This window comes from Rhamphochromis sp. 'chilingali' (genome assembly GCF_963969265.1).
Source record: "Rhamphochromis sp. 'chilingali' genome assembly, chromosome: 15".
Taxonomy (NCBI): Eukaryota; Metazoa; Chordata; class Actinopteri; order Cichliformes; family Cichlidae; genus Rhamphochromis; species Rhamphochromis sp. 'chilingali'.
Window position 1 is genome coordinate 8,145,977 of NC_137942.1, and position 20,644 is coordinate 8,166,620.

Genomic DNA, 20,644 nt, shown 5'->3' on the forward strand with positions numbered 1-20,644 from the left:
AACTAATGATTCCAAACAAAAGAAAGATATCAATCTAGGGGAAACCCAGAGGAGGCCAACTTTATTGTCATGGCTGGTACTTTTCCAGGGAAAAGAGTGGATGGTCTCACTCTCACCATAAAGAGCAAAAACAATCAGAGCAAAATGAGGACACTCTTCATACTCAAGTGCACCAATGGACTAATGGGGAAATGATTAAACATTCCTACGTTTCAATCATCACACAGCACCTGAACATTTTGGACAACAGCAAACAGATTTCACTTTATGTGGAGCAATAAAGTTGTCACTTTTGCTCGATGCCTCCACCTTGCATTGAATAAAATTAGACAGCTTCAATGTCAAATAACCTCTACTGTATACTGTAATCGATTTGAGCTTAAAATGCCATGCAGATCTAGCAAACCAATCATCTTCCTGAGGTTTTTTGGTTATTTTTTTTCCCAACGTAGTGTTCATGGTGGGTGCCTCTTTCAATCTTAGGAGAAGAGCATCTTCATCTTACGCTGACGTTTATATCAGACAGCAAATTTACAATAAATATACATTATGACGATAAAAAAATGGAAAAAAAGAAACTCAACTATTATCACAAATCAACACTTTACATTCCAGTAAAATGTACAATGCAGCAATCTGTGAATGGCAACATCAAATGTGAAACAACAGAAGGGACGGAGACTTTGCTGACAACAAAACCAGCACGGCCGTCTCCTCTGCCGCCTTTCTAGTGTGCTTCGGCTGAATTACATGCGTAGGTCTAGACTCCAGCTGTTGTCAACTTAAAAAAGAAGATTGAGTGCTCCCAAAGGCTTATGACAAGGAGGCAGTTTTCAGTGCGAATTCGTAGCAGCCAACTGTCTGTGTGACAGATTCGTCAAAAAAAACCAAAAAAAAAAAAACGGGGATGGTGCAGCTTGCTCAGTGATTTCCATCACAAATCACTGAGCAAGTTATTAACTGTCATGCAGAGAATACCCCCCCTCAGCAGTAAGTTGAGATGAGCAGGATAATAGCTTGCTCGAGAGTTTTCCCCAGGATGGCACTTCCTGCATGGATCCCTAAAAGCTCTAATATAATAGCTGTGCAATCTTTCCTATTTGAAAAATCCAGACTATTTGGACCAGTGTTGTTAGCCATTACCGACTTTCAAGTTTGTTTAATTCTGGAAGGAAGAAAACTAAATCCAAAACCAGTAAAACTACCAACTCAGTTTGAGCCAACTTGGTGTCCTTTGCTAGACGGGCATTTGCTGCATTGGGTTGCATTCATTCAGTCAATGGCATATACAGGAAACTGACTTGCAAATCAGTCAGTTATTAAATACAGATGATGGGTTGTGGGGTTGACATTGTTGGAAAGTCCTGATGTAGTAACTGTTTAGGTAGTCGACTCTTCCAATTAACCAAACTGGAAGAAGAAATTTCCAGGTCCAGATGCTGAAAATAATAAAAAAAACAAAACCATTAGCGCATTTAGGATATTCTCAGATTGTGGGACTCCTTCCAAATGGCTGGCAGAGGGACAGATTTTTACTTTCAAACAGAACATATGTTACCTTCGAAACTAAAACCCCCTGGACCTCCAAAGAATGCCTTGAAAATGTTGTTGGCATCAAAATCTGGAAAGAAAGAAAACACAAGAAGCGACATGAACACAGAACTATCTGGCTGAATTTTCTCGTATCATTTCAATCTGATCATCCTTGAGACCTCACACACTGAAGTCGGCCCATATGCTCACCTCCCATGTTCATGCCGTCATCCTCTAGATCCTGTCCGGTGTCGTAGCGAGACTTTTTCTTTGCGTCAGAAAGCACGCTGAAAGCTTCGCCCACTTCCTTAAACTTCTTTTCCTCTTCCTTCTGTACCTCAGCACTAGCTCCACTGTGACGGTCTAAAGGGAGGGGGGAAAATGAAAGCAGTATTATATTTGGTAATTTAAATCAAAGTCCTTCTAGAAGCAAATCTCACAGCTCAGCTGCCATACCAAAAATCACCCATGTCACTTATTTAGGCAGTTATTTTGAAGGATTATCTAAACTGATTTTCATTTCAAATGTCTGAATAAAGATAAGATTAAAAAAAAAAACAGTTCCCTAAAATAATGTTTTAAAATATCTTTTCACTGGAAATTATATGGCCATATTTGCTGCAGAAAAACTTCCCCCTACAATTCAGGACTCTTCATTGATGTGATGTTTAGTTCTCTTTTTACGTAGAAATCAAGCACCTGGGTGATGTAAAAGTGCCCGTTTGCGGTAAGCTTTCTTGATCTCCTCTTCTGTTGCGTTCTTATCCACCCCGAGGATTTTGTAGTAATCTTTCCGTTTGCTTTTCTTCAGTTCCAGCTGGGAATTCTTCAGGAGTTGCTTGTGTTCTAGGTAATAAAGTCAAAAACACACAGCATGTAGATTAGTAAGCATTGCATTAAAAACAGTTATGTAATGTCTCTAAAGTGGCAACTTAATACTAGTCCAAAGGTGCCAATATGTGGAAAAGGAGCACTGTGAGGTGGTAATATCTGCTCTGCCCCCACCTTTTGTCTTCTCTGTCTGGTAAACCTTTTCATAGTCCCGCACTGCCTCTTCGTACTGCTCCGTGTCCATGTAGCTGCAGGACACCAAGCACAAGTCTTTCAGTCAATTCATTACTCAATTTGAACTATAAAATACAAAAGTGTCGGTAAAAAAGTGAAGCTTCTGCTTAAAGAAACCAAATGACATACAAGTTGGTCTGTCTACTAACAACAAAGTAAAATCTTCGGCATACCACTGTGCTCTCCTTAAATAGGCCTTGATGTAGGTCTCATCCAGTTTGATGGCCTTCGTGCAGTCTTCAATGGCCTGTTCTAGTTTCTTGAGCTTTCAAAGAAAAAGAAAATGTGAACATGTGAGGCAAAGAGACAGGAAAAGGTAGTGACCTGTGGTGTCTGTATGCCTACAATTGACATATTTTAATGAAACTAATGTTATGTCTTACCTTTGATCCGACTGTAGCTCTATTACAGTACAGCTTGGCATTTGTCTTGATGTTATTAGGGTCTATTGTTAGCGCCTCAGAGTACAGCTCACATGCTGCCTCATAGTTTCCCTCCTTGAATGCCTTGTTTCCTTCCTCCTTCTTGGCTTTTAGCGCTTTGGCATTCTGGGTAGAAAATTCATACAGCAGCTTTAAAAGCTCCTCTGAGCTAACTGAAACCTCAAGCAGACTGGTGAAGGAGATTTTTTTCCCCCTGCTAAATTTGTGTTAGCTGTTAGCTACTGAGTTACTCACTCTGCACGCAAGCCGAGCCTTGTCGTGGTCAGGAGCCATACGCAGGGCCTGGACAAAGAACTGCACAGCCTTATCAATGCAGTCCTCATAGTACAGACAAAGACCACGCACGTACAGAGCGTCCGCGTTAGTGGAGTCCATTCGAAGAATATCACTGGATACAAACAGATAATTACAGGCAAAGTGCAATTAAAAAGAGTAAATCACATTAAAAAATGTACTGTTACACCATCTTCAAAGGAGAAGTTCATTTCTGAAAACTCAACTGTTTAATGTATTGCAGACAACCTAGTAAAGATCAGAAGAGTCAAATCATGACAATCGCTGTTCCCACTATTCAGAACATATAGTAAGCACTACATATAAACACAACAAGGAATCTTCATGTTCAAGGCAAACTGGAGTGATTAAATTTAAGGATCCGTGCCCTGACCAGCTGTGATTTTTCATCCTGACAGTTCTTCAACCTGCATGGAAATCACTGCTTGCACATTTCAGTGGCCCTGTCTGAGAAAGGCATACTGTTTTGTTGTACTTCATGTTAGGGCAACTACATACCTCAGTGACTTTTCCCCCATTATATCCCTTTGACAATAATGTCAAAAAATAAATAAATCTTTTCAAGTGTGCATTCTTACCTGGCTACAGACTGAGCCTCGGGGTATCGCCCCAGCAGGGCTAAACACTCTGCTTTTAGTATCTTGAACTTGTGACAAGCGGAGGCAGAATCCAAGGCACGGTCCATGCAAAAGACAACCTAAACACAAGCAGATACCTGCAGTACGTGATGCTTGACTTGGCAGGTATTTATGACATAATACACCTCACAAATAACACACCTCACAAATAAAACACACACACACACACAAAACAAAAAAACAACTAAAACTGTATCTAATGAGTAGCTTACCATCCTGAAATCTCTCTTCTCAAATCCAATCTCTGCCATTCTCTCATATTCAAGGATAGATTCTGCATTCTTCACCTGCCAAAGGAATTTATGATATTCAGTAACCATGAGGAAGAACTTCAGTGCTTCTCAGAAACTGCTAGTCTCTTGAGTGCCATGCTTATTAAATCCAGGTCAGAATAAGTACAAGTGATTGTGAACTACTACTACTGGATTTCCATTCAAACCTTTTTTTGCTCTTTATTTTCACTGGCTTGGCCAAAGCCAATTTAATAGTGGATAATCATGTCCAAGTTGTTAGGTCATGCTCTCTGCAACTGAGGCCAACTCACCTCCTGCTGGGCCTGGCTGTTGTCTGACTCCAGCTCTAGAACTCTCTGGAAACAGCGGCTGGCAGCCATAGCATTCCCAAGCAACAGGTGGCACTTGCCCTCTCGCAGATGGCCCTGTAAGTAAAAGATTTACAGTTCACAGCCTAAAGTGATAATACCCTGTAATGACCAACATCATTAAAAATATATGACTGCCTCTAAAATATTTATCTGTTATGTAATATATTACTAGACTACAACCAACAACAGTGCTGGAGCTTATGTGTTTATTGGCCTTGTAATACTACAGATATAGACCACTGGTGACTTATACAAGATCTGCAATAAACAAAAGCTTTTACAGTCTATGTGAAAATCTGTATTGCTCTAAAGCCATTGCTTGTTAGAAATATTTACAAAGGAAAATCCTCACTACTATCTATATATCTATATCTATATATATCTATATATCTATATCTATATATCTATATATGAATGGAATTTCTTTAATTCTTCAACCCACCTTGATGAAGGTGTTGTCTAGTCGTACTGCTTGCTGGCAATCCTCTAGAGCGTCTCTATACCGGCACAACATCATTAGTGTCGCTGCCCGATTTCCATAGTAACTTGCATTCTTTGGGCACATATCTGTTATGTTAAATTAAGAAAATTTTATTAATATTCTACCAGGGACATGTTGGATGCAAATGTTAAAATTCTCATCCACATGAGAAATTAGCATAGCTTCTATCCACAGAAATATATACTGAAATTGTTTAGAAAGAATTACCAATGGCCTTGGTGTAATAATTGAATGCTTCTGCATAATCCTTCTTGACATAAAAAGCATTGCCTTGTTCTTTGAAGCTCTCTGCTTCCCTGTGTAGAAATGGGCAAAAAGAAAGAAATCAAATAAAGCTTGCAGGCAAATCTAAAACAAGTGAGAAGAGAAAAACACATGACAGGTGGTAAGATAAGTAGAGGTAGACTTGCTGAATTGTTTCTTGACTAGAGGTAGGTAATTACTTTTTTTCATATTCATGTTTTCGAGTAAAGAAAGAATGACACAATGTGCATTTGACAGTTTGCTGGACTGAGTTAGCTAAACATAGAACAAGTCAAACTAGCAGGACAGAGTGCACGTATTCCCAGCCAACACGCAGCAATGAGACTGAGCCAGGAACATATGACACCATCCTGAAGGGCTACTGCCGTTACTTTTTTTGGAGGCCTGTCATACTTCACATCACGAACACTCATTAACTGAATGGTGCCATTAAGTAATTAGCCAGCTTTGGTCATCTCTGGGATGTGAAAGCAAAACTCTTAACTCCGATCAACTTTCACACTTAACGATTAACCACCAACTTACATACGTTACTGTGAACGAAACCCAGAAATCCAACACAAGGGCTAGCTAAAGTGGAAGGCAACCGAGCTAGATGCTTTCCAGGGCCAAATTTAGCTAAACTGTTAGCGGTAGCGCGCTGGTAAGCTCTCATGTTGCGACAAGAAAATTAACACGACGGGGGCTTTTGAGCACACATATCAATAAAAGACTTTGATATACGCGTTTTTCATTCGCTGACAACATAGCTGTAATTTCCACCACCTTTCTAATTCTTCATCGCTGAGCAGTTCCATGTCAGGGTCCATGTTCACAGCATCACAGCTCTCCGTCGCCATTTTGCCGTCAATGAGAAAGGCGGGGCTACATACTGCAGTCGTTACGTACAACATAAACAGGAAGTAGCACATTTGGGAAGGTAAGCGTTTTCTCAAGCGAAATTATGACAATTAGCAAATAAATGTCGGCAAAATAACCAGAAGTATCAGCGTGTGTATTTTTGAAGACACGTTTTTACTAGCATTTGTCATATACAGGCAACATTAATGGCTGGTTTTGTGATATAGTGGTTTTGTGTCTTCCCGAAGCTAATGCTAAGCTATTTTCTGTACAAACGTCTCCAAATTAGCTATCGTTTGCGACGCAAAAACTTAAAATAACTATGTCAGATAAAAGGGGGTTTTTTTTGCCAGTGGGCTCTTCTAACTTGTAAGTTAGCTAGTGTGCATAGTAGCACAGTTTATCTACAAAGGAAACCAAATAAGGCGTACTGTGTTGTTGTGTTTTGCATTGTTTCTAAGTAATGGCTTTGATCAATTGGGTAGTTTTTGTTTTTTGTTTCTTCTGTCCTAAACAGATTTTCGGACTGGAGAGTGAGAAACCGTCATGGGTAAAAGCTGTAAAGTGGTGGTTTGTGGTCAAGCCGCAGTAGGAAAAACGGCTGTGTTAGAACAACTACTGTATGCCAATCATGTTGCAGGTATGTCGCTTCCCTACATTATCATATATTACCTCAATGAGTCAAATGATGTATGGTCAATGTGGTTTATCCCCGAGTGATCGCAGCAAAGCATAATATAATTTGTTGTCGACTTGCAGTAGTGTTGATGTTATTGAGTGAGTATTCTCTCTGTCGTCCATTAGTTATTTATAACTAATGTGACAGTATGTAATCGTAACTGAAATCGTGATTAAAACGTAGCAAAATTGATTTGGTGCTATATAAAGTTTAAATGAATTAACTCAACGCTTGGTGAGTTAACAGTATATAACAGTTGTATTAAAAGTTTATAACATCTAAGACTCGCATGTTGTCATCTTAATATTTGTGCAGCATATCACATCATTTGTGTCCACCTTTGTTTATTTCTTGGTAGGTTCAGAGCCAATGGAGACCCTTGAGGATATCTATATTGGCTCCATAGAAACTGACCGTGGCACACGAGAGCAGGTGCGCTTCTATGACACCCGTGGACTCCGGGATGGGATGGAGTTTCCCCGACATTACTACACTTTTGCTGATGGCTTCGTACTAGTCTACAGCATTGATAGTAAAGAGTCCTTTAAACGAATGGAGGCCCTTAAGAAAGACATTGATCGCCACAGAGACAAGAAAGAGGTAAGCAGTAAATACAATTAATGTGTATAGTGAGGGCATGGGTTTTGATTGGTACACCTCACAGTTACTTGTTCTGTTCTAGTAATTTCAGAATAGAAGAAGTTATGTTTATTAAAAACCTCATAAATATTCTGCTCAAAGTGTGGCTCATCTAATATATGTGATATCTAATATATCACTATTTTTTAATAAATAGATATACATAAAAAGGTTTAGTATAGGTGGTGTAGTGATTAGCACGGTTGCTTCACAGTAAGGAGGTCTTAGGTTTTAATCCACCAGCCTTTCTGTGTGACTGTCTGCCCATCTTTGCTTGGGTTCTTTCTGGGTTGTCTAGTTTCCCACAGTCCAAAGACATGCATGAGTTAGGTTAATTGGTGATTCTAAATTGCCATTATGTGTAAATGTGAGTGTGACTGGTTGTTTATCTCTCTATTTGCCTTGCGTTAAACTGAGGGCCTGTCCAGGCTGTCCCCTAAATTGGATAAGGGAAAGAAAATGGATGGATAAAAACAGTACAATATAGAATACATAAAGCTGCAGAATATTCTGCACCAGTATGCAGAATGCATTGTTATTTAATATTGTAACATTAGTTGTCAGGCTTTAGTCATTGTTGTAGCCTTGCTTTGGGGGTCATGTTTCATTAATGTGCACTTAAAGAGGGATGACAAGCCTTTATAAATTCATGACACAGCAGTTCGAGAGCTTTTTGGGTCTGATACAGGTCTCTGGGATATTAAAGAAGCAAGCAAGCCAGAGATGCCAGATATTGATTCATCTGCCCTATGTCCTGGGATGATATTTCTAAATTATTAATTTGAATATTGTTTCCTCCCAGTCATATTTAATTTTCACCAGACAATCTGCTGTATCTGAAGCCACAGCAGCTGTCATGAAGCACAATGTGAAGAGTTGTACAGTGACTAATGTGGAACTAACTTGATAATCTGATCTATAGGTAACCATTGTTGTGCTGGGTAATAAACTGGACAAGCAGGAAGAGAGGAGAGTTGACTTGAACGTGGCCCAGAATTGGGCGAAGAATGAGAAGGTGCGTCTGTGGGAGGTGTCTGTAGTGGACCGACGTACACTCATTGAACCCTTTGTCTACCTCGCCAGCAAAATGACCCAGCCACAGAGCAAGTCCACTTTCCCTCTCAGCCGCAATAAGAATAAGGGCAGTGGTTCAACAGATAGCTAAAATATCCGAAACAGCTTTTGAAAGGGGAGGCATGTTAAAGGAAACCCTGTTTTATTAAAACATATATATTTTATCAACATGAAGGATTGACTTAGTAAAAATTTGAGAAGGCAGAGAAATTATGTTGAGAAGGAAGGCAGGATGATTGTATGGATCTTTGTAAACAGAGAGCACTGTTAATATTAATAAAACACCTGCATTTCATATTTGTTAAAAACAAAATTCTTAACTAATTATGATTTTTGTAAATTCTTTATGTCTCTGTCATCTGTATATGTATCACATTTCCCGTTCTCAAATAATTCCCATTTTTTCCAGGTAGAAAAATGTTCAAACTGTTTCACCTGCATTGATAAACATGTGCGATAGACTGTGTGATTTAGAGCTACATACTGTAGCTCTTGATCTACTGACAATCATCATTTTGATCTCAGTTTATATTTGAGATTCCAGAGATTTAAGCTATCATAGTCACTTGAGGCTCACTGTAATGATGACGAAGGACCTTACACATAGTTTGTACACTGGCTACTTTTTTTTTTCTTTCGGTAAACCTGTGCACTAAATGTATACACGGACTGAACCAAAAATGGCAGCAGTTTCAAATGTTACCCAATAACTGCATCACACAAATGCTGAATATCATATTGGAAAAGGAATGATGACTGAAAGGGTTTCATAGATGCATTATTTATATTGTACATAAACTGTCCTGTCTGTTGATGTGGAGATTTGTTACACCTTACACGTTTGTTGCTGAGATTTACTGTTTAATATTGTCACGTGAATCACTCAGATTCTTTATCACATTTAGCTTTCTGTACGGGTGTGATGAGTCTGACTACAAGATGGTCAGATGATATTTCAGTGTTTCTGCAGGCTGAAGTGCTACTTTTTCTTGTTGCATGTAAAAGAGAACACTCGATTTAGTTAAATTCCATTTCAATGTCAACACGATTCATTCGTCACTGATGAAATCGGTGTATTGGGTTTTTTTTTCTTCTGAGGTGTAAAGTAGAACCTATCACTGGACTGGTGTAGCATGAAGTCATGTATGAGCAGCTTTTAATGTTAGTTTCACTAAAATGGGGAAATGTGAAAATTTGTCAGTTCCAGGGTCTGTCAACACTATATCATGCAGCTTTTTTTTCTTGTGAAGATTAACCTTTATGTATAAATATCCTGAAAATGTGCTTTTTTTGAGATGTTTGCATGTTTTGTAAACAGATTAAAGCCTTTGACTGTGCCTAATTAGAATTTGTGGTTGTGGGTTAGGTAATTCAACATAGAACAGGTGTCATTCTATTTTTCTGTTTGCTATTTTCTGCACCGTTCTTCTTATTTCTACTTTTCTATTTACAAAATTGTGTCAGTAAGATGTAAAACTCTATGACACCCGTGGACTCCGGGATGGGATGGAGTTTCCCCGACATTACTACACTTTTGCTGATGGCTTCGTACTAGTCTACAGCATTGATAGTAAAGAGTCCTTTAAACGAATGGAGGCCCTTAAGAAAGACATTGATCGCCACAGAGACAAGAAAGAGGTAAGCAGTAAATACAATTAATGTGTATAGTGAGGGCATGGGTTTTGATTGGTACACCTCACAGTTACTTGTTCTGTTCTAGTAATTTCAGAATAGAAGAAGTTATGTTTATTAAAAACCTCATAAATATTCTGCTCAAAGTGTGGCTCATCTAATATATGTGATATCTAATATATCACTATTTTTTAATAAATAGATATACATAAAAAGGTTTAGTATAGGTGGTGTAGTGATTAGCATGGTTGCTTCACAGTAAGGAGGTCTTAGGTTTTAATCCACCAGCCTTTCTGTGTGACTGTCTGCCCATCTTTGCTTGGGTTCTTTCTGGGTTGTCTAGTTTCCCACAGTCCAAAGACATGCATGAGTTAGGTTAATTGGTGATTCTAAATTGCCATTATGTGTAAATGTGAGTGTGACTGGTTGTTTATCTCTCTATTTGCCTTGTGTTAAACTGAGGGCCTGTCCAGGCTGTCCCCTAAATTGGATAAGGGAAAGAAAATGGATGGATAAAAACAGTACAATATAGAATACATAAAGCTGCAGAATATTCTGCACCAGTATGCAGAATGCATTGTTATTTAATATTGTAACATTAGTTGTCAGGCTTTAGTCATTGTTGTAGCCTTGCTTTGGGGGTCATGTTTCATTAATGTGCACTTAAAGAGGGATGACAAGCCTTTATAAATTCATGACACAGCAGTTCGAGAGCTTTTTGGGTCTGATACAGGTCTCTGGGATATTAAAGAAGCAAGCAAGCCAGAGATGCCAGATATTGATTCATCTGCCCTATGTCCTGGGATGATATTTCTAAATTATTAATTTGAATATTGTTTCCTCCCAGTCATATTTAATTTTCACCAGACAATCTGCTGTATCTGAAGCCACAGCAGCTGTCATGAAGCACAATGTGAAGAGTTGTACAGTGACTAATGTGGAACTAACTTGATAATCTGATCTATAGGTAACCATTGTTGTGCTGGGTAATAAACTGGACAAGCAGGAAGAGAGGAGAGTTGACTTGAACGTGGCCCAGAATTGGGCGAAGAATGAGAAGGTGCGTCTGTGGGAGGTGTCTGTAGTGGACCGACGTACACTCATTGAACCCTTTGTCTACCTCGCCAGCAAAATGACCCAGCCACAGAGCAAGTCCACTTTCCCTCTCAGCCGCAATAAGAATAAGGGCAGTGGTTCAACAGATAGCTAAAATATCCGAAACAGCTTTTGAAAGGGGAGGCATGTTAAAGGAAACCCTGTTTTATTAAAACATATATATTTTATCAACATGAAGGATTGACTTAGTAAAAATTTGAGAAGGCAGAGAAATTATGTTGAGAAGGAAGGCAGGATGATTGTATGGATCTTTGTAAACAGAGAGCACTGTTAATATTAATAAAACACCTGCATTTCATATTTGTTAAAAACAAAATTCTTAACTAATTATGATTTTTGTAAATTCTTTATGTCTCTGTCATCTGTATATGTATCACATTTCCCGTTCTCAAATAATTCCCATTTTTTCCAGGTAGAAAAATGTTCAAACTGTTTCACCTGCATTGATAAACATGTGCGATAGACTGTGTGATTTAGAGCTACATACTGTAGCTCTTGATCTACTGACAATCATCATTTTGATCTCAGTTTATATTTGAGATTCCAGAGATTTAAGCTATCATAGTCACTTGAGGCTCACTGTAATGATGACGAAGGACCTTACACATAGTTTGTACACTGGCTACTTTTTTTTTTCTTTCGGTAAACCTGTGCACTAAATGTATACACGGACTGAACCAAAAATGGCAGCAGTTTCAAATGTTACCCAATAACTGCATCACACAAATGCTGAATATCATATTGGAAAAGGAATGATGACTGAAAGGGTTTCATAGATGCATTATTTATATTGTACATAAACTGTCCTGTCTGTTGATGTGGAGATTTGTTACACCTTACACGTTTGTTGCTGAGATTTACTGTTTAATATTGTCACGTGAATCACTCAGATTCTTTATCACATTTAGCTTTCTGTACGGGTGTGATGAGTCTGACTACAAGATGGTCAGATGATATTTCAGTGTTTCTGCAGGCTGAAGTGCTACTTTTTCTTGTTGCATGTAAAAGAGAACACTCGATTTAGTTAAATTCCATTTCAATGTCAACACGATTCATTCGTCACTGATGAAATCGGTGTATTGGGGTTTTTTTTCTTCTGAGGTGTAAAGTAGAACCTATCACTGGACTGGTGTAGCATGAAGTCATGTATGAGCAGCTTTTAATGTTAGTTTCACTAAAATGGGGAAATGTGAAAATTTGTCAGTTCCAGGGTCTGTCAACACTATATCATGCAGCTTTTTTTTCTTGTGAAGATTAACCTTTATGTATAAATATCCTGAAAATGTGCTTTTTTGAGATGTTTGCATGTTTTGTAAACAGATTAAAGCCTTTGACTGTGCCTAATTAGAATTTGTGGTTGTGGGTTAGGTAATTCAACATAGAACAGGTGTCATTCTATTTTTCTGTTTGCTATTTTCTGCACCGTTCTTCTTATTTCTACTTTTCTATTTACAAAATTGTGTCAGTAAGATGTAAAACTCAAAAAACAGAAGCTGGAATTGAAGACTGAAGATTTAATCTGATTTAGAAATTTTGAGTAAAAGCAACCTCTGCTGTCACTTATTTTATTGCAGAAGTCTCTGATCTTGTGGTTAAACAGGATTTTTCACATGGTTTTGTAAAAAGACCCTACTTTCATTTGACTTTCAACTGTAGCTAATTGATTATCACAAGTCACATCTAATATCAGTTAAAACATGTTTGTTGTCTTCACACGCTTGAAAATAGACTCATGGCATTTGAAGGACCACGAGTGATGTGGGTGGCACTCCACAACAGTCCCAGTTTCTCATGTGGCCCCTTAGGAAAATTAATTGCCCACGCCTTTAAGATGTTTCACCTCTAATTGGAGTCCTTTAGGTTACATGAGTGTGGGTTGAAACGCCTCTCGAGAGTGCCTTAGAGCTGGTGGACTTAAATGTGAGTGACAGGGTGGGTCAATGATTATCAATGTGACTGTGGGCTTTTAGAACTGGAGAGACTTTTTAGATGAGAGGTGAGCCTGCTTGGAGAAGCTTAAAAAATGCAGCTCCCTTCAACTCAAGCACTTAAGACCAGAGATGGGCAGTAACGCGTTACTGTAATCTGATTACTTTTTCAAATAATGAGTAAAGTAAGGGATTACTATTGCAAAAACGGTAATTAGATTACCGTTACTTTCCCGTAGAAACGCTGCGTTACTAAAACCGTGATTTTTGCGAGAATGTCTCACGACAGTGATGTAAGCGAGTGCGTCGTTAGTGACAACAGCTGTGTGCAGATCAACAATGGATCATATATCGATTGTGGGAGAGAGTATGAGCGTGCAGCGTTTAAAGCGTGGAAGTATTGACCTTACTTTGAGTTTGATTCCATAAAAAGTGACAAAAACATTAGTGTCCATCGTGCGTGGGAAGAAAACTTCTTTTTACAGCGAAAAAACCCCTTCCAAGCAAGCACCGAGTGCGCAATGACGTAATGGGAAACTCACAGAGAAACTCGCGGATTCTTCAACTGACCGTGGCACACCTGCACCAGGGTAAACCTCCGCCTACCGCAGTTCTGCTTTACAGGTGAAAATAGAGCAACGGGACCGCTGAGTCTTTGACTTTATTTATTTTCTGCTGTGTTTTACTTGCATCTATTTGAAAGAGTGAGTGTAAACACAAAAAATATTTTATTTTATGTGCTGGAATGTGCAGAAAATAGGTTTAAATGTTAAACTAATTTATTCAAGTCAGAGAATGTTGCATATAATTAAAATTTTGCTTGATGCATAAAGTTAAAAGATTAAAACTGATAAAACAAGTTTTTATCAAAAGGTACCTCTCCATTTGATTACATTTTGTATGATGGATTATGCAGAAAAAGTAGAATTGGGCTGAAAGATCTATGCTTTATCACCTCTTCAGGTTGTAAATCGTGTTTTTAAAAAGTAACTAAGTAATTAATTACTTTTGAAAATAAGTAATCAGTAAAGTAACGGGATTACTTTTTTTGGGGAAGTAATCAGTAATTAGTTACTGATTACTTTTTTCAAGTAACTTGACCAACACTGCTTAAGACCGCCACGACTTGCATGAATGAGAACCTACATAGACCAACGTACCATTGAAATCAGGGACTGTGCAGTCCTTGATTGACACTTAAACCCCCACGGATCGCCATTTGGCGTTTTCTACCTTTAAAACCCGGAGAGCAGCCAAATGGCTTTTAGCTAGGCTTTAGCTTCAGCCAAGTGGAAGCTAAATTGGCTAGTCATTCATATGTATATTGGGTCGTTATCTGGGAATTCTGGAGGGAGGGGAGTGGGGGTGTGTGATTGAGGGCGTGGGGGAGCTGCTAAAAGCTGTGCACTTCCTTTTGTGTTTCATCTTGATGCATTCTCAATCATCCAGGGAAATAAATCTCCAAAAGTCACCAACTTGGAGTGTTTCAGTTTGCCATCTTAGGGAGAAATCAACACACATGGGTGTATGTCCTTTGTTGCTCAGATTTATTGATAAAAACAGTACAAAAAACCAACCATTTGTACACATATTTACAAATAATAATAAAAAGTGAGTGAGTACAAACAATTCAACATTTTCAGCAATCACTCACAATCCTGGCACTGCCATGGTATCTGTAGTCTGCATTTACCACATGTGTATCTTTTGCAGTGAACACATCGCACAGTGGATGTGATGGACCAGATGGTTCGGGAGTACACTGTCCGCAAAGGAACACGGTGCTGGCCAGTCGCCGTGTTTTATAACATGATTGACATGGCAGCACTGAATGCACATGTGCTGTATCAAGCATGCACCGGGACGAAGGAAAGACGGGTGGACTTCCTGGTGGCGCTTGCAACAGAGTTGGCTCGCTCTCATGTAGCTGCGAAGAAGGCAAGAAAAGAACAGTTGCTTCGGACACAACCCTCCACACCTAGCCCTGGAAAAAGAGCCACGTGTCAGGTCAAACACAACTGCAAGAACAATCATGCCACTGTGCGATGTGTTCACTGCAAAAGATACACATGTGGTAAATGCAGACTACAGATACCATGGCAGTGCCAGGATTGTGAGTGATTGCTGAAAATGTTGAATTGTTTGTACTCACTCACTTTTTATTATTATTTGTAAATATGTGTACAAATGGTTGGTTTTTTGTACTGTTTTTATCAATAAATCTGAGCAACAAAGGACATACACCCATGTGTGTTGATTTCTCCCTAAGATGGCAAACTGAAACACTCCAAGTTGGTGACTTTTGGAGATTTATTTCCCTGGATGATTGAGAATGCATCAAGATGAAACACAAAAGGAAGTGCACAGCTTTTAGCAGCTCCCCCACGCCCTCAATCACACACCCCCACTCCCCTCCCTCCAGAATTCCCAGATAACGACCCAATATACATATGAATGACTAGCCAATTTAGCTCCCACTTGGCTGAAGCTAAAGCTTAGCTAAAAGCCATTTGGCTGCTCTCCGGGTTTTATAGGTAGAAAGGTAGAAGCCTGGGGATGCTAGTGTTGAAACATACACACTGAAATAGGAGAATTTGGTGCCCTCCAGTGGTCACTGTAAGGAACTGTAGAATAAGATAGAATAATCCTTTAATTGAAATTTGGTTGTAACAGCAGCCAGAAAAACACATATACAAACAAACAGTACACAGAACAGAAACATACACTTTTTTTAACATCACACTAGGATCTACACTCAAAAAAATAACTCTTTAAATGAACATAAAAAAATCATGGAAAGAATTTCCACGTGATTAAATTGCTTTATTTTAGCATTATGCAATTCTGTTACTCCAACTTAATGCACTCAAGTTGGACCAACTTAATTAAAGATTGATGAATCAACGTATTTACTGCATTTTGATCCAATATATTTTAATAGTGTTGATCCAACTTAAAGAGTTTTGTTCCAACTCAATTCAGTAGGTTTTCTCCAACTAATTTACTAAATTTGGTCCCAGCTTAAGTTAATTGAGTTGAACCAACTCATACAAATTAAGTTATTCCAACACAAGTCTTTAATGCTAATAGAAAGCAATTTAATCACGTGGAAATTCTTTCCATGATTATTTTAAGTTAATTTAAAGAGTAATTTTTTGGAGCATTTAACAAAGTCTAGAGTCTGGTTAACATACATTTCACTATTACATCTAAAAGGTAAATAAAAATTTGTCATACACATCTTTTTGTTTTCTCCAATTTATTGAATTTATAGCAAATTTCACATAATGTATAAAGAATACATGAAATGCAAGTACAAGTTACATAACAGAAAAAAAGTAGTGGACAAAGTGGAAAGTTAACCTGTTAAAACAATTTTTTAACAACAATGAATGGCTGAAGCAGGTGATTTTCCGATGACCAATACAACTACTTTGAAGGTCAACAGATGCACTTTCAAAAAAGAAAATATCTGCAATTATTTTAGGTTCATGGTCCAGATACATGGTGTAGCTGTTGTAATGGGAACATTTCTCAACGAGAAAATAGTGTTTTGAGAACCTGTACTTTGTGTGCTGTTGGATAGTTCGTGTGCATCTAATTCCATAAGAATCTTCTGCAGGACCTCAAAGGTGTACCTGAGTTCCAGAGGGTAGCTCAGGTTCAGTGAATAGACCAGACCAAGCAACATTGTCACTGCAAAAACTACATTGCCCAACTCACCCATCACTTCCACCCCCTCTAGAACAATCACAACATCCTGAGGGTCATCGCCAGGCTCCGCACCCTCTGACCGAATGACACAGATTCCAAAGACTGTCTCTGCTATGGCAGTGGCGATGCTTTTTATCAACTTCCTGTGACAATAAAACAAACAAAAAAGAGATAATGATTTCTCACTAATGTCCATTGCAAACAGTTTTAAAAGTAAATATCTGTTTTACATTAATGTAAAATACCTAAAAGCTTTATTCATTCAAGCCTTATAATAATGTAAATGTAATCAAAATTGACTGCCCGATATTTTTCCTGACTCATGAGAAGTTCATTCAATACCTCAACAATGTCCTGTCTTTCAAAATCTTGTGATAGGGGTTAGGGCTGCTCAATTAATCGAATTTTAATCACGATTACGATCTGGGCTTTCAACGATCATTAAAAATGACTGAGCCGATTATTAGCCCCTCCCTCATTTATCCGCGACACCTTAAAGGCCGGTCCGTGAAAATATTGTCGGGCATAAACCGGTCCGTGGCGCAAAAAAGGTTGGAGACCGCTGATTAAGAGGACCCGAGGGAAGCTCGGAAAGCTAAGCAGAAGTTATTTGGAGAGTGACTGCCGTTGGTTGAAAAGAGAGTTTAAAAAAAAAAAACTTCAGTGGTGTTGCACACCATTTTATATTATTTTTTTAAAGTCATTGTTAACCCTTTAAAGCCGGTCAGAGCAGCACGCTCCGTTTTGCGTAACTATTTTTAAATCACTGTAGAACCCGAACCGTGTAAGCTAGCGCAATAATTTGTTTTGCATATGAAACCGGAGGAGTTGTACTTACATCTTATGCCATCAGCTTGTCCTCGGTCACGGTTTCGTTCCACATATAGCTTTGCAAAAATTGCATAAAAAGCGCTTGCAGGAACAAAAACATAATATTCCAGAAACAGGCTTTGCCGTTCCTATCAGCTGTTCGTAACACTTCCCACAGTGAAATGATGCACATGCTGTTTTCTTTGCAAATTTGCATCATAGGATTGTTTTTTGTTTTTCCTGCAGTATATAAAAATTGCTGTATCTCCAAAATAAAACTATGAAGACACTTAAAATAAATTTCCTGTGGTGGGAAACTATTTTTTGCAACTTTATTGTATTTAAAGTTTTGAGGGATAAACCTCTTAAATTTCTCCAAGTAGAAATATATGTAAACAAAACAAAAGCGATTTTCAATTTTTTTTAGTTTATTGCACTTTTTTGCAATTTATGTAATTACTATGGACTTAATGCATACATATTATTAAAATATGGGCTATAACAGTTGTATTGATGTATAGCAACTTGAAATGCTCCCACAAATGGCACTACAGCATGTAAAAAAAAAATAATATAAGCTCTGGTGGACTTGGTTCTATAGTAGGTCTTAAAGGGTTAAATAAATATCGTCAAATAATCGTGATCTCAATTTCAGTGAAAATAATTGTGATTATCATTTTTGCCATAATCGAGCAGCCCTAATAGGGGTGACTGTGGCACAGGAGGTAGAGCAAGTTGTCTACTGGTTTAATCCCTGGCTTCTCTAATCTGATACTAAAACTATCAATGGGTAACATACTGAACCCCAAGTTGCTCCTGATACATCCATTGAAGTGTAAATGTTACATAAAAATCTTTTATGAATGTGTGTATGAATGAGGTTATTATAATGATATTATAATAATGATAGTATAAAACACTCAAAAATGGTGTGTGTAGTATCCAGTGAGAAACTTAAAGCTCTTACTTTTCCTATTTTAAAAGGTATTTTTTACAGCCACCGGTAATTTATAGGAAAACCCCATCCCCTGAAACTTTTTGTATGTAGTTCAAGCTTATCTTTGATCATCTCCTTAGTTAAGGATACAGGCAAGTTAAAATACCAGGTAATTCTTCACCAGCTTCTCAGGATCTTCATTCAGGTACACGCAAAGACCTTTGGCGATGTATTCTCTTCTGATTTCAACAGCATCAGTCTTCATACACAGAGGGGGAAAAAAAACAAATATATACGGAAATCCATCTCAACGACCTAGCAGTGGGATTAAAGAACTTTTAGTTGAATTACCAGGAATTTATGAGAAATACAGAGGCTATTGTTTTACGGTCTTAATCTTTTCAAATAGTATTTATGCATTTTAGACAAGTCTGTCATTTTAATATTGTTTTGTAATTTGTGTATTAATTTAATCATGCCATACCCCCAATTCAAGAAAGTTTAGATGATGTGTACATAAAATCAGAATGCAATGGTTTCTTGGTCTCAAAACTATATGTCACTTACAAATGAATATATTACATTTTTAACATGGGAATGTGATAATTTTTAAGAAAAATATTAGCTCACCATGAATTTGATGAACTGGCCTGCCAGCTCTCCAGACCTTTCACCACCTGATAAGATTAAACATTTATTATCTTTACAGGAGGGAACTGCAAGTCTCCAACTTTATTAAGTAGAAAAATATTTAATTTCAAAAAAATTAAAAAACAGGAAAACATATCTGTTCATGTTTTGTCTTTCCTCCTCAGTGTACTAAAAACACATAAATTGTTAAACAAACCACTGTCCATCAGTTGCAACTTACAAACTTACAAATTTCAACAACCCACACGTAAAATGTAAATTTATCACAACAGTCTCTGTGGTAGAGCCAAACTAGCTTATGTGCAGAGGTTAAGTTATAAACAATATCTATATTTGGAGTAGCTAAGTCTTTCATATTAGGCTATCATGCTAGCATGACATTGTGCTATATTCTTGCACTAACGTGTTAGCTAGCTAGAATGGCATAAACAAACAGATTTTTTTTTTAAAAACAAAAAAACAAATGTGAATAAATAGAACTGAAAAGAATCGACAAACTAATGATACCTTTGTGCAAAAAGTATTTTCATCAAGATGGATGAAGATAGATTCACTCTTACCTTTCCAAGATGACCGTGAAGCAAACCATGTGCTTTCCTGCCTCTTGTTGTTTAGAATCTCACGTGATCTTGTGATATCGCGAGTCTTTAAGGCAGCTAACCACTCTTGTTAGATTTTATCATGTCATATCAACAAGAATAAATTTAAGAGGCGCTAAGTTGGTAAATTTCTTGTAGATCTTATATGATTTTATTACGTTCACCTTAGAAACATAAATTCATTGTGTTCAAATTACATGTTAGAGTCTTGTAAATGCAATAACCACCAAATTTCACTTTTTTGAGTGTATATACATCTGGACATACTGGAATCCACATCATAGAGTCAAGTTTGTCCAGCACAATAAAAACAAAAAGCAGCAATTGATTTTCTGCAGTTATGTTCTGAACTATGTGAATAGATTGAGACAGGATTTGCACTTTAGCCTATAACCAAAAACTACGTAGCAAACACTTTTGTTTACTGAAGACAGACATTGTTTTTTAAAGGCAGTTTTTGTCTATGTGAGGCACAAAGTTTTCTGCCGATGTAAATCAATAAATTCCACTCTGTGTTTCATGGGAGGGTTTCCGGTTAAGTCCATGAGTTTTGAACTTGTAATTTTGCCTCAGTACACAACATAAGCGGGTGTTAAATCAAACAACCAATGTGATTGATGTACAGATTTTTAGAAGTTGGAGACATTTTTAATTGGCCACACTAACATAATTTTAGATATAA

At 37.8% G+C, this 20,644-nt stretch overlaps 3 protein-coding genes and 1 long non-coding RNA gene across 5 annotated transcripts; 2 read left to right on the top strand and 2 right to left on the bottom strand.

Annotated features, from left to right (window-relative positions):
- Positions 1-33: 33 nt before the first annotated feature.
- dnajc7 (DnaJ (Hsp40) homolog, subfamily C, member 7) lies at positions 34-6,200 on the bottom strand. Its single transcript, XM_080905100.1, has 14 exons — positions 6,109-6,200; positions 5,287-5,375; positions 5,020-5,144; positions 4,518-4,631; positions 4,186-4,260; positions 3,914-4,032; positions 3,276-3,429; positions 2,982-3,146; positions 2,772-2,863; positions 2,539-2,612; positions 2,233-2,379; positions 1,744-1,896; positions 1,559-1,621; positions 34-1,439 (listed from the first exon to the last, which is right to left on the bottom strand). Exons 1-14 carry the CDS (start codon positions 6,180-6,182, stop codon positions 1,402-1,404), a joined length of 1,482 nt encoding a protein of 493 aa, XP_080761226.1. The 5' UTR covers positions 6,183-6,200; the 3' UTR covers positions 34-1,401.
- On the top strand, positions 6,173-9,871 carry nkiras2 (NFKB inhibitor interacting Ras-like 2). Of its 2 annotated transcripts, none has more exons than XM_080905101.1 (4): positions 6,173-6,262; positions 6,701-6,823; positions 7,221-7,462; positions 8,424-9,870. In XM_080905101.1, the coding sequence occupies exons 2-4, from the start codon at positions 6,730-6,732 to the stop codon at positions 8,664-8,666; spliced, it is 579 nt and encodes a 192-aa protein (XP_080761227.1). In that variant the 5' UTR covers positions 6,173-6,262; positions 6,701-6,729; the 3' UTR covers positions 8,667-9,870. The 2 variants fall into 2 exon arrangements, with proteins under 2 accessions (XP_080761227.1, XP_080761228.1); XM_080905102.1 differs by having other exon boundaries at positions 6,228-6,262; positions 6,669-6,823; positions 8,424-9,871.
- Positions 9,872-10,050: 179 nt separating this feature from the next.
- LOC308411637 (NF-kappa-B inhibitor-interacting Ras-like protein 2) lies at positions 10,051-12,673 on the top strand. Its single transcript, XM_080905605.1, has 2 exons — positions 10,051-10,213; positions 11,175-12,673. The coding sequence occupies exons 1-2, from the start codon at positions 10,082-10,084 to the stop codon at positions 11,415-11,417; spliced, it is 375 nt and encodes a 124-aa protein (XP_080761731.1). The 5' UTR covers positions 10,051-10,081; the 3' UTR covers positions 11,418-12,673.
- Positions 12,674-15,848: 3,175 nt separating this feature from the next.
- Positions 15,849-20,404, bottom strand: LOC308411408. The gene is made up of 4 exons (XR_013974367.1): positions 19,924-20,404; positions 19,343-19,389; positions 18,879-18,971; positions 15,849-17,108 (listed from the first exon to the last, which is right to left on the bottom strand). It is a non-coding gene; the product is annotated as an uncharacterized lncRNA (long non-coding RNA).
- Positions 20,405-20,644: the final 240 nt, after the last annotated feature.

What these genes read in the sequence shown, in the direction of transcription:
- dnajc7 (XM_080905100.1), bottom strand. Translation starts at nt 6,182, where the DNA reads ATGGCGACGGAGAGCTGTGATGCTGTGAACATGGACCCTGACATGGAA. An exon ending in AGCGATGAAGAATTAGAAAG is followed by an intron (nt 5,376 to 6,108) that starts GTGGTGGAAATT and finishes ATTTCTACACAG; the next exon opens with GGAAGCAGAGAGCTTCAAAG. An exon ending in AGGGGGTTTTAGTTTCGAAG is followed by an intron (nt 1,440 to 1,558) that starts GTAACATATGTT and finishes TATTATTTTCAG; the next exon opens with CATCTGGACCTGGAAATTTC.
- nkiras2 (XM_080905101.1), top strand. Translation starts at nt 6,730, where the DNA reads ATGGGTAAAAGCTGTAAAGTGGTGGTTTGTGGTCAAGCCGCAGTAGGA. An exon ending in GTATGCCAATCATGTTGCAG is followed by an intron (nt 6,824 to 7,220) that starts GTATGTCGCTTC and finishes ATTTCTTGGTAG; the next exon opens with GTTCAGAGCCAATGGAGACC. An exon ending in GCCACAGAGACAAGAAAGAG is followed by an intron (nt 7,463 to 8,423) that starts GTAAGCAGTAAA and finishes TCTGATCTATAG; the next exon opens with GTAACCATTGTTGTGCTGGG.
- LOC308411637 (XM_080905605.1), top strand. Translation starts at nt 10,082, where the DNA reads ATGGAGTTTCCCCGACATTACTACACTTTTGCTGATGGCTTCGTACTA. An exon ending in GCCACAGAGACAAGAAAGAG is followed by an intron (nt 10,214 to 11,174) that starts GTAAGCAGTAAA and finishes TCTGATCTATAG; the next exon opens with GTAACCATTGTTGTGCTGGG.